The sequence below is a fragment of the Corylus avellana genome, chromosome ca10 (genome assembly GCF_901000735.1).
Source record: "Corylus avellana chromosome ca10, CavTom2PMs-1.0".
Lineage (NCBI taxonomy): Eukaryota > Viridiplantae > Streptophyta > Magnoliopsida > Fagales > Betulaceae > Corylus > Corylus avellana.
In genome coordinates this window covers 17,777,390-17,791,157 of record NC_081550.1, presented here as the reverse complement: position 1 = coordinate 17,791,157, position 13,768 = coordinate 17,777,390, and the positions used below count along the sequence as shown (strand labels likewise).

General features: G+C 36.5%; 1 protein-coding gene across 1 annotated transcript; it reads right to left on the bottom strand.

The window, feature by feature from the left end:
- Positions 1-5,792: 5,792 nt before the first annotated feature.
- LOC132163469 (histone H2B-like) lies at positions 5,793-10,682 on the bottom strand. Its single transcript, XM_059573768.1, has 2 exons — positions 10,167-10,682; positions 5,793-6,382 (listed from the first exon to the last, which is right to left on the bottom strand). The coding sequence occupies exons 1-2, from the start codon at positions 10,603-10,605 to the stop codon at positions 5,949-5,951; spliced, it is 873 nt and encodes a 290-aa protein (XP_059429751.1). The 5' UTR covers positions 10,606-10,682; the 3' UTR covers positions 5,793-5,948.
- Between the last annotated feature and the right edge of the window lie 3,086 nt (positions 10,683-13,768).

Below are 13,768 nucleotides of genomic sequence, written 5' to 3'. Positions count from 1 at the left end.
TTAAATTTTAGGTTTTTTTAATTTGTACCGTTTCTGTTGTATGGAAGGTCTTTGTTGTGATGTCTGATAGACCGAGAAGGGAGAGAAGAGCCAACCTATTCGAAAAGTACGGAAATGAAAATAAAATTAAAATTAAAAAAAAAAAATAGAATTCAATGATAATGAACGAAAATAATAAAACAAATATATATTTTTGACAAAATTAAATCGAGCACGGCGAGGCTCGTCGACATTTAATCTAGAACAGGAAAAAGAGATGTGGCGTCTAAAAGGGACTGGGCACATTCTGGCAAGGACATTTGCCCTTTGTCAATCGAACACCAGTTACACCATTCATTATCTTCTTGGATTTCATCATTTCACAATGAAAGAAATTTTTGATTTCTAATCATTACAGAAAACTTAAAAAGTAACATAAATAGGAGACAATCAATGGTAATTGAAACCAAATCAAGGCAAGTGGGTATATAAGGTGGAGAAATGGAGGGAGTAAATTGGATAAGATCAGTGCAAACAGCAATTTCAATCCAGAATGGCTTGCCATGGGAAAGTTCACACCACCACCGAATGGTGCGTAGGCTGGCACAAATTTGCATGCATCAGAAACTCCATTATCAAACCTCTCAGGATTGAACTTAATTGTCTGCTTCTGGTCCCCAGAGTTCAGGATCATGGTGCAATGCTAGGATCCATATGCGAATGCTAACACCTTTGGAACCTGGGGATCGTATACATGGAGCAACTGCCAGGATTTGTTGCAAAGGGGGAGCAAGAAAACGGAGGCGTGCCTCCCGTCCCGGGTAAACCCACAGCAACTCATGAATCAACATTCTCAACTGCAAATCCAACAATTATTTTGGCTAACAAGAGAAATACAGGCCTACATACTATCACATCCAGTAGGAGCCCACTTCCTCCACAACTAAGGCGTATAAAACCCAATAACTCGGTGATCACTCAACAACATTTGGGCTGTCATTCTAGGTTATGTATGTCCAACCCATTTTAACATACCAAAACCTATAATCATTGTAAACCCAATAAAGAAAATATTCTAACATCGTCAACTATAGATTAGCAATTGAGGATAACCGGAGCTCACCATGCTGTTGCACCCTCCAAAATTATTTGCAACATATCTTCGAAAGTAGCTGCATTGCATTTGTTTACTATGTCTACAATCATTGAATGAATAAATCTCCTTCTCCTTTTCTTCTTAATGGGAAGAATCCTTATCCAGAAGAACACAGACAAGGGATTTTCAATAATGCCACATTTGAATCACACTCTAGAACATGGATGGATAACCAGAGAGTATACTCTCTCAAAAAGTGTCAACAGAAATAGGACTTGATAGCGACTGATAGCCATCAATATCAGATCTACTTCCAATAAGGTGTTCTAGATGCTTTAAAAACTGATACGACCAACTGCTACATATGTCATCCCTATTTCATATGCAGAGATGTTCTATAAATTTTAGGATTGAAAAACAGAATTATGAGGAATTGAGGGAGAATGTACCTTGCAAAGGGAACCCCATTAAGTAATGGCCGGTGCATTCGTAACCCTAGAGTTATACACTTGAAAAATAACTTCATTCCTTCACAATAGCTGCTCTCCAACACCATCCTAGAAATTGTTTCAGAGGTGAAGCTTCTCACATACTCATCCACAGTTAACTATGCCATGATCTAACCAATGTACTTGCCATTATGTCTAGCATGTCCTGAAAAAATCATATGGTCTCCATCCTATTAGATTGACCAACCATTTTAGGAACAATATCTTAGTCAACGCCCAAGTATTAATCCTTTAATTAAGAATTTTACACTAAAGTTGGGGACCAACTGTTTTTCTCTGTGGAACCAAACCGCAAATAAAGGTCCCAGTCTCCCAGATCCTTCTGAGATAAGCAGGCTTTCTCAAGTCCAATGATTTAAATAGGCTTATTTTTAATAACTAGTAAGATCAGTCACATACAAGAATTGTTCTGTTCCAAGTGCAAACAAGAATGTTCCTCCAGTCATAAAGAACAGATAGATGACCAACCAGCAAGAGAATAAACAAAAGTGCAAGAAACAGCTTAAGATTTACATTTTGGAATAAACAATATAGAATGGAAGTGCCTGAAAAGTACTTGCGTATCTACATTCATCAGAATACACAATGAAATATGTGCCTTTATTTACAACTGAAAAAAATAGATAAACAAATAAATAAACATTTTGTGACTACCCATCTACCAAGCAATTAAATTGGGGATAATTTGCTATTAAAAAAGAGCGTGTACAATACTCATTGAGAGGAAAGGGAGAGGGGGGGGTGGGCTGGGTGGAATAAAAGAAGAAGGAATGAGAGGATACACTGTTAAGCCACTTTTGAAAGAGACGAGAGGGGCAGCTTATTTTATCTCAACACAGCTTCTGTGTAGCACTTCTCTTAAAGCGTGTATTGAAGTTTCGTCCCTTGAGTTTGATTGTGACAGAGGCCCAATTCCAACATAACAAAGAGAAGGAGACAATATGACAAGCAAAAGAAGAACACAAATAAAATCTGAGCCTTGCAGTTTAAAGCAGTAATACAAATATATCCTAGGCGGAAACAAGGTCAAGATCACTCCATCCTGCATTTTCACCTTTATGATGAAAAATATGGAAATTACTTTTTTTTGCGTAATCTACCAATTTGACGACCAAGAGACGCACTCATCATAGAAGGATTCAGTTGCAAAGGACTAGAGAGGAAATTATACGGGCCAGTCTAATCATGATGGTATTAACAATCCCTTCCCTATGAGTAAAGAGTAACTTGAGTAGTAGTTCTAACAATACAAACACGAAAGAAATAATGAACTGCCTTGCAGATAACAGCCTGAGAAAGTAAGATAGATGGGGTTACAAAAGTTTCTCCTATTCCTCTTTCTGTCTCTCTCCCACACAGACACACACAAGGTGCATATCACATGCTTGTGATGATTTATGCAGTAATAAAATGCTGAGTAAAAATCAATAGTAAAACAAAAGGCACAAAATTAGAATATAGAACACTGGTTTCTATAGGTTCCTATGGTAAATAGATATATAAATTGTTACCGCTTATCTCAAAAGCTTAACCTGATAGAAAATAATGAATTTAATCATTTAATTAATACTTTAACATATATAAACCATAATAAACAGTTTATTACAGAGATGTAAAGCAGAAAAATTACAAAACTAAACTCGTATTCTAGGAAAAATCTGTGATGAGTACCATTCTGCTCTGTTCCACTGCTTGAAATATGGGAAGGGAGTTAAAGAACAGTCAAATGGTGATATCTCCTTCAGAATTTGAAACCATCTATATCATCCACTTCATTTCGGGAAAGTTCCCCAGTAAAATTATGATCCCTTGCCTTCCAAACTTTGGTCAGAAATTTTCAAGCTTCAGCCGAAGAAAATGGCAAAAACAAATGAGCAAACTCCACATAAGAAGCCAAAAAACTGGTAAATACATGGGACAAAAGCACCTGTTCCATTGCTTTACAATCAGTGCAAGGCTCAAACAAGGCTAGCAATATATTACAGGATCTAGATGCTGCTTTTGGTAAATGAAATGATGCAGCACCATTCCAGTAGCCAGTAACCATTAAAGCTAGCCTCCACAAGCACCCAAATTTCAGAGGAAAGAAGATTCCAGAATTTCACCTTCCTCCACACCTTAAGGTATATCTTGTAATAAACCACTTAGCGGGCCTCGGCAAGCCTCCACACTTTGCCACATCAGCAGTCACCAACCATCCGCTGACACTTCATGCAAAAATCTGTGCAGATAAGGGCAGTACAATATTATGGTGAAACCTAACCCATACAGCATTATACATATATGTTATATAAAACAGACCAGTATAAGAAATATTTGTAGCATACGTGGTACCAACCACACCTTTCTGGCATCATTTTACCTAATCAAACGTTTAGAATTAGGCATGTCCCCACGTGAGGCCCATTTCCCTCATGCTTTCAGACCATGGAGTATTTAGAACATCCAGAACTTTGATGCAAAAAACCCTATTTCGTTGTAAACCACACTTGACAAGTTTAATTGGTTAGTTAGTCTGTCTGAGAACAATACAATTGACAAATCTGATTGATCACTGGGGCTTTCTCACAAAAATACTGGTACTAACAAGGTGTGGCATTAACTCTTGTGAAAATGGATCCCATACACCTGGCTCAGCTGAGCTAGAGTTGTTCACCTGATAATAAATGTATAACTAGCTACAGGGAAAAGAATGGATGGTTTTTTTTTTCCTCTTTTTTTTTTTCTTTTTTGAGAAGTAAAACCATAGAATGGATGGTGTAACTTCACAATAATAATCAGAGAAAAACGCCTCTTCACTATTCTCCCATTGCAAAACAAACTGAAGTGCTCCTCCATGTCATTTCAAGACCTTGCAAAGGAGATTTTACAGAAAGGGTAGCATTTCTCATAAACAGAACATACACTATGCTTCCATTAGATAGATATGAATTAGTTCTAAGAGCCTCAAATGGAAGATGCTACAGAGATGAGATAACATGCACATGTGTCAACCAACTGCAACATTAACTAGATTAGAAGCTTATGTTTATCGCAAACATCATAACCCTGAATATGATATCAAAAGGCCCAGTAAAACCTCACCTGTTTTGCTTTCATGGCTTACTGTTTACTAAGCTATACAGACAACATATATTTTCCCAAAAGTGCTTCTTTTAAACCAAAGATCTACAGCAACTTTACAAAAAGAGATGAGTCATAAGCCTACAAAATTAGGAGTACAACCAAATTGAGAAGAGTCTTGAAGTATTATAGACAAGCAATAAGCAATATGTTAATCATATAATGTCAGTCACTACAATGGAGTGAAATTGTGTCAAACACAAAAAGTGAATAAATAATTGTTCAAGAAAATTTCAAATTTAAGTGGGGAAAGAATATCTAGGGCCAAAATACAATGATCAGAACCAATACACAATTGGTCCATTGCACAAGATAGTAAGCAGCCCGGTTTAACCCAAAAAGTAAATGATAAACAAATAAATAGCTCGCTAGGAAAGAGGAGCGCATACTACAGAAAGACAATTAAGGAAAAACTATGCAGAACAATCGAGGAGGAAAAAGACAAAGCAGACAACTGCTCCTATCAATCTCAACAGACTTCCTTTAAAGATAGTGGCTTTCATGAGATTTCTCTCTTAGGCCAGATTTTATAACACACTATAAAGGAATTGTGATTCTGTAACAAAGTCCCAAGTGGAAAATCATGCCAGAAATATTAAAATAAACAGTTTACGGCATAGCAGCATAAAAAAATAATAATAAATAAATAAATAAATTCAATCCGTAAACTATATCAACATTGTTGGCCACTACAACTAAACACAAAACAAATCAGGAGCATCAAGTAGAGGACGAACCAGAGAGCATCATCAAACTCCACTGTACATCAGAGCTCACTTCAGTTATTAAGATTAACCAAAGTTTAAAAACCACAGACGCAAGTGGCAACGACAATTTCCTTGCCACATCAGAGCCCTGCTCAGTTATTTGTTGGTAAATGGAGTAATCCATCTTAAAGTATATTTCTGCAGGAACCTTTCCTCTACCACTGCGACTCAAACAAGAGAGCCCTTACCATACCATTCTTGAATCAAATCAAGAGAACAATATAGAAACTAATTTCTCACAAGAATTACCATTACCAAACCAAAAAATAAATAAATAAATAAAAATAAAAATGTAAATTACTAAGAGAAACAGATCAATTGGGTAAAAACACTTTCATTCAATCTTAAAGCATATCAGTACTTACATCAGCTAAAACACATACTAAAAAGGGAAACCGATTAAAAATTAATAAGAAACCCTAACCCTAAAATTTTCCCCAATTTCACAAACGCTAGTACCGGCAGGCGTACAATTCAAGAGCTGGTAAACTTGGTGACCGCCTTTGTCCCCTCAGAGACGGCGTGCTTGGCCAACTCACCGGGCAGCACGAGACGCACGGCGGTCTGGATCTCCCGAGAGGTGATGGTAGGCTTCTTGTTGTAGCGGGCAAGCCTGGAGGATTCCTGGGCAAGCTTCTCGAAGATGTCGTTGATGAAGCTGTTCATGATGCCCATAGCCTTGCTGGAGATCCCAATGTCAGGGTGCACCTGCTTGAGCACCTTGAAGATGTAGATCTTGTACGTCTCCACGCTCTTCTTCGTCCTCTTCTTCTTCTTTTCTGTCGCGCCAGCTCCGCCTTCCTTCGGCAGCTTCTTCCCGGCCTTTGGCTTCTTCTCGGCCGGAGCCTTTTCCGCTACCGCGGACTTCTTCTCCTCGGCCGGTTTTTTCTCCGCTGGCTTCTTCTCGGCTTTGGGGGCCATTGGAAATTTCTCTTTTTTTCTCGTGAAACAAACACACACAGCGTCAGAGAGAGAATTGGTTGAGAAATGTGCGATGAGAAGATGTGAAGTTGGTGTTTCGTATTTATAACGTGTAAGGTTGCTTTTGATTGGAGAATAAGAGTAGCCACAGATCGCTGACATGGCACAACTACGCCTGTTGATTTCACTCTGTTTGAAGTAGAAATCGGACGGTTCTGAGGACATGCGTCAACAGGTATATTGTTTATTTTTATTGGAGGAGAGGGAAAGGCACGGATCAATGACATGGCACGTTTTGACCGTTGGATTTTGTGGAATAGAAGTGGGAATCGGCGGTTCGGAGAGATGCGTGAAGAGCAGTTTGCGTGCGAAGTTGGGTGTTGACGTGGTGTGTTTCGATTTGGGGAATTTTTACAAATTTTGATGATTTAGAAGAATTTAAAATCGAATCTCATCTATAACCAAAATAATAATAATAATAAACAAAATAAATACTCATTTATTAAACTAACAAAGCTTAAACAAAAATTGAGATTCGTTTATTAAATTATATAAACTTAGCTTGACTCTTATTGGCTCATATAAGCTTATAAAATTTTATTTTTATTATTTTTATAATAGTATTTTTAACTTTACAACAAAAACATCTTAAGTATTTAAAAAGATAAAAATGAATTTTCCTTGTAATGTAATATATAACTTAATTATTATAATTATGAGTCTTAATATAAATATATATTCGTGTGTGTAGGCATAATGAATATATATACATGCTATAAGATAAACAATTAAACATATAAACTTCATATTAGATAATTCAATATTTGAGTTCATTTATCTAATGACTCAAATAATAAATCTAAACCATAATTAAATAACAAATAATTAGAATGAATTGTTCAAAAAAAAAAAAAAAATCACTACATTTACTAGATATATTATCTATAGAATAGTTCATGAACAAGTTCGAGCAAATTATCTAACTCAATAATAAGCTTCTTTTTTTTTTTTCTTTTTTTTTTTCAAGTACATCCATTCAATCAAAAAAGATTACAACGAAAACAAAATACAAATACAAGTTAAACTGTAAAACCCAATCCAGACAAATCACTAGCACATCAATGAACTTGAAGGATACCAAAAAAGTGGAAGGCACTAGCGAATGCAACCGATTAAAGCCACGACGCTCTATGATGGATAGAACCATCTGAAGTAAGAAAACTCATAAAAACTTAAATCTCGACAAGTTTCCAAAGAAACCGTGAAGATTAAGTAGAAAAAGAACAATGGAAAAAGGGCTTCGCAAACACTAAGTCTAAAGGCCAACCGGTTCGGGTTATTTTTTAAAAACTCAATTGAGACAGACCACTATTACCTCAATGAACTTGAAAGAGACCAAACACATGGAAAAAAGATACCTTACACAAACACAGAGTCTGAAGCCCAACCAAGGTTAAACAGAAAGCAACACAACAATAGAACATAATGAAAATACATGACAAAAGGCAAGAAAAAAATCTGAGTCCAAAAAAAAAAAAAAGCAACACCAGGAGTCGGAGATGTGGAGCAGCTCGTGTCAACGAGTAAGGGACACAAACTGAAGCTTATTGCCAGGGGATGTCGGGGAACACCATAAGGGGTTGGTGGCAGTGTGAAGGGGCGGAGGAAGGTTGCACACGCTTCGCAGGACGCCCCACACGTCGGTGTGTGGTAGTCAGATGATGGCATGGCTGATGGCGTCTAGAAGCTGAGTGACCCAGGATCCTAGTGGAGTGGCGCTTTTGTGGGTGTGGCTTCCTAAAGTTTACAAATCTGATTTTAAAAAAATCAAATCCAAAAACTTCAAAAAGTTTGCATATCCAGGGTGGAGGACGACGATATGATACTGAAACTGGGCAACTAGCAGTAGAGAATGGGTTAATGGTGCTTTCGAACAAAAGATAAGACTTCAAAAGAGGCGGATAAGACCTCCAAAGAGATAGGGCATCTTAAGTGGCGGCAAGAAGGGGAGGGAGAAGTAAGGGGAAGTAGGGGAAAAGGGTGGGAAGAGAGAGCCATGACTCCTTCCCCCCTAGGCTGCTGGAGATAAGGGGAAGGGTTTTTATCTTCTACTTTTGGAAGAGAGAGAAGAGAGCTATTTGACTCTTTCTATTTTTGTTAAAGATTGCTCGATAATAAGCTCAAAATTAGCTTATTTTCGAAAAAATTTAAATGAATGGAAATTGAACATTTAATATTCGGCTCAGCTCTCAAAAAAGATGAGAGGAGTTGGAGCCAATATGAGCATCTTATTAAGGAAGCTTGAGGAGTTCTAAATTGTTTACACAGATGAAAAGTTAATCATGTTAGACGACAGTCACGACACCTCAATGAGGCTGCCCACCGCCTTGAGAAAGAGGTGCTTTCTCTCATCGTGGAAAAATGGTCTATTGAGGAAATTCTTCATTGTATTTTGAATACTATCTCTATAGAACGTTGTGCATAATATTAGTTTACTATTTATAATAATCGTTCTAAGAAAAAATAAAAAAATAATTTCAAAACATTTACACTTTTTATATCATATCATTTACTTTTTATTATTATTCAAATAAAAAATAATAATTACAAAATAAAACTTTTTTTCATTTTTCATTACACCAAATTCAAAATTTTTCCGGCAAACAAAAGCAAATGAGTTTGCAAAACAATATCTAGTAGTACTCATTAAATTGGTAGCCTTCAGTTGAATCCTTGATGCCAACTTGTTACGGACCCACTTGATCGTGAGAATCATGAGTAGTGTGGAAAGGTACTAAGTCAATAGAGTTTTATTATAATTAAGATTATATATTATTAGGAGTCTTCAAGGATAAGCATGTTATCTTTCAAAGTCATCTGCTAAAAAACGAACAGTAGCGTATCATTTCAAGACAATCAAAACTCATGTAGCATATCATTTCAACAAACTCATTGGGCATAAATTGAAGAAACTTGAATTAGATTGAAGAACCATCATCAGCTTCCTTATCTCTATCGACTTGGTCTACGAGTTCGATGGATCCATTGACTTCCTTGCCACCACCGGGGATTGGTGTTTGAGCATAAATTGAAGAAACTTGAATTAGATTGAAGAACCATCATCAGCTTCCTTATCTCTATCGACTTGGTCTACGGGTTCGATGGATCCATTGACTTCCTTGCCACCACCGGGGGTTGATGTTTGAGCATAAATTGAAGAAACTTGAAATAATTTGAAGAACCATCATCAGGCTCCTTATCTCTATCAACTTGGTCTACGGGTTCGATGGATCCATTGACTTCCTTGCCACCACCGGGGGTTGGTGTTTATTAAATTGACAAATAGAAGTGTAGATGAGTTCTTATTTTGAATCAATTCATTTGCCATGAGAGGCTTGAACAGGAATCGAATTTTGTTAAGAGATGGAGCTGAGAATCAAAAGCAAATTTAGTTAAGTGATGAGCCCAAATTCAAAAGGTTTACTTTTTTTCAAGTTTTGAATTTATAGCCTATCGAGTGAATCAAAACTACCAGTGAGGCAAAAATCCATTTTGTCCATCTTCGATTACTCTTTTACAGAGAATTTGGGAAGACACAGAAAATTCATGTGCCAATTTTCATGAATATCAGTACTTACATCACCGAAAACACATACACAAGACATGAAAAGGAGAACGATATAGAAATTAAACAGAAACCCTAACCCTAACTTTTTTCCCCAAATCTGGATAAACCCTAATCCCACGAAACCCTAAGTGCAATTCAAGAGCTAGTAAACTTGGTGACCGCCTTGGTCCCCTCAGAGACGGCGTGCTTGGCCAACTCACCGGGCAGCACGAGACGAACGGCGGTCTGGATCTCCCGAGAGGTGATGGTAGGCTTCTTGTTGTAGCGAGCGAGTCTGGCGGCCTCCTGGGCGAGCTTCTCGAATATGTCGTTGATGAAGCTGTTCATGATGCCCATGGCCTTGCTGGAGATCCCAATGTCAGGGTGCACCTGCTTGAGCACCTTAAAGATGTAGATCTTGTACGTCTCCACGCTCTTCTTCGTCCTCTTCTTCTTCTTGTCTGTCGCGCCAGCTCCGCCTTCCTTCGGCAGCTTCTTCCCAGCCTTTGGCTTCTTCTCGGCCGGAGCCTTTTCCGCTACCGCGGACTTCTTCTCCTCGGCCGGTTTTTTCTCCGCTGGCTTCTTCTCGGCTTTGGGGGCCATTGGAAATTTCTCTTTTTTCTCGTGAAAAAAACACACACAGGGTCAGAGAGAGAATTGGTTGAGAAATGTGCGATGAGAAGAAGTGAAGTTGGTGTTTCGTATTTATAAACGGTTAAGGTTGCTTTTGATTGGAGAATAGGAGAAGCCACAGATCGCTGACATGGCACAACTACGCCTGTCGATTTCACTCTGTTTGAAGTAGAAATCGGACGGTTCTGAGGACATGCGTCAACAGGTATATGATTTATTTTTATTGGAGGAGAGGGAAAGGCACGGATCAATGACATGGCACATTTTGACCGTTGGATTTGGTGGAATAGAAGTGGAAATCGGCGGTTCGGAGAGATACGTGAAGAGCTGTTTGCGTGCGAAGTCGGGTGTTGACGTGGTGTGTTTCGATTTGTGGAATTTTTACGAATTTTGATGATTTAGAAGAATTTAAAATCGAATCTCATCTATAACCAAAATAATAATAATAATAATTTACACAAAATAAGGACAGAATTTTCCTTCAAACTGGGTTGGAGGAACTTCTTTTAACTCAGTCTATAAAAATGACATGTGGTTATTTTTTTAATAATATTTGAAATGTACATGAGTTTTTAATATTATTTATTTCAACTTTGTTTCTACTATTAAAAAACATATGTATCTCACATGTTCAAATGGCACATGTCATTTTTATAGACTGAGTTGAAGGAAGTTCATCCAACCCAGTTTGAAGGAAAACTCTGTATTTTTCAAAGTGATGCGAGTATTTATTTGTGGACAGTGTTTTCCTCCAAACTAGGTTGGAGGAACTTCTTTCAACCCAATCGATAAAAATGACATGTGTCTATTTTTTTAATAACATGTGAGATGCATATGAGTTTTTAATATTATTTATTTAAACTTTGTCCCTACTATTAAAAAGCATGTATATCTCACATGTTCAAATGACACATGTCATTTTTATAGACTGAGTTGGAGGAAGTTCCTTCAATCCAATTTGAAGAAAAACTCTGTCTTTTCAATAGAGAAACCTTTTTCAGGTCCTGCAGTAATTACAGCATCCAATATAGTATTGACACATTAGCAATACCACCTTATGGAATAGTAATAAAAAGCACTAGATTTTTAACCCTAAATCGACCAAAAAAAAAAACCCATTTTCCTCTCTCACCCAATGGCCACATACAGAGACCATATTCGCCGGCCACTACCCAACGTGATGGTTAGTATGATGATTGATAGATGCAGATTAGGAAAATCGTATATCCACAGTTGAAGCAACCAAGGAAGGTATACCAGAAAAATCATGCCAAATCAAGACAGGAGGAAGGGGGATAAGAGGTCACTATTCAGAAGATTTTACTGCTCCTTATGTTTAAGAAGAAAGAAGAAAGAAGAAAACCAAAACAAAATCCCCCAGCAAAGAAGGGAGTAAAAATCTGTAACTCAGACATTCATATTGAACAGAATAATAGACAAATTAATACAGAACTCATAACATTTCAGAGCACAATTCTCTTCTCTTATTAAAACTCAAATCAAATCAGAATTGAAGAACATGATTTGAATCGAAGAACATGCGTTGCTTTTCTCTGGTGGCCAACAAAAACCCAACATCACCGGCCACTGCCTAGCCACACTGAAATCCATGGTCAGGCCGTGACCCATGGCGGATTCTGTGGGTCACGGCCTGACCATGGATTCCGGCGACATTGGCCGATGGCTCTTTCTCTCAAGTGGATTCCGGCATGGCTGGATTAAGGATGGATTTGGTGTTTTACTCTTGGGGATGTAATCACGTGTTTTAATCTTTGTGTATTTTGGTGTGTTTAAGTGAGGAATGCAAAATGGGTGTTTTAAGGATGAACCTGATAGCATGGGCTCTCTTTTCAATATAGTTTCTAATAGGGATGAAAATGCGAGCGGTTAATAACCGCTCGCATCTGCTATCCACACTTATCTACAATCCGCTATTCGGATATGTAGATGCTGATGTGGATAGCAAAAACTAATATCCGTAAATGCGGATGGGTATAGCAGTTTTAAGGTATGTAGATACGGATATTATCAGCATCCTCATTCCTTTATACACACACATATATTAATATTTTTTAATCTATGTTTGTCGGATTTATAATTTATGTTTCTTATATTTGCTGGATCTGTAATGTTTGTGATATGAATAATAATGTTCAACTATAAATAATATGTTTTTTTTTTTTTTGTATTTGTATTTGTATTTGTATTTACTAGAAACAATAATTAGTGAATTTCAATTTCAAGGTCTAAAACGTTGATTACTTAAAATGTGGATAGTGAATAATATCCGCATTAACCGCGCAGATGTGCATAATAATCGCATGATGCGGATGTGGATATCAAAAACTATTATCCACATTTTCACCCCTACTTTATGATGTCTCTAAATCCAAATATTATGAATTAAACAATGTATTTTATGGAAGTTTATATGTCCCATTTTGGATAGAGTTGTAAATGAACAAAGTCACTCACGTATAAGCTTTGACTCGACTCATTTATTAAACGAACTAAGTTTAAACAAAAATTGAGATTCGTTTATTAAACGATCGAATTTATATAAACTTAGCTGGACTCTCATTGACTCATATAAGCTTGTAAAATTTTATTTTTATAATAGTATTTTTAACTTTGTAACGACAACATGTTAAGTATTTAAAAAGATAAAAATAAATTTTCTTTGTAATGTAATATATAACTTAATTATTATAATTATAAGTCTTGATATAAATATATGTGTATTTGTATTGTGCGTATGAGTGAGTTTATATATATATATATATATATATATAGGTGTGTGTGCGCGTGCGCCATACATAATGAATATATATACATGCTATAAGATAAACATATAAACTTGATATTAGATAATTCAATATTTGAGTTCATTTATCTAATGACTCAAATAATAAATCTAAACCATAATTAAATAACAAATAATTAGAATGAATTTTGCAAAAAAAAAAAAAAATCACGACATTTACTTTACATATTATCTATAGAATAGTTCGTGAACAAGTTCGAGCTCGTTCAAAAATAAATTAACAGATTTTGAACAAATTATATAACTCGATAATAAGCTTCTTTTTGTTTTTTGTAAGTACATCCATTCAATCAAAAAAATATTACAACG

What these genes read in the sequence shown, in the direction of transcription:
- LOC132163469 (XM_059573768.1), bottom strand. Translation starts at nt 10,605, where the DNA reads ATGGCCCCCAAAGCCGAGAAGAAGCCAGCGGAGAAAAAACCGGCCGAG. An exon ending in GGCGGTCACCAAGTTTACTA is followed by an intron (nt 6,383 to 10,166) that starts GCTCTTGAATTG and finishes TGGCCCCCAAAG; the next exon opens with CCGAGAAGAAGCCAGCGGAG.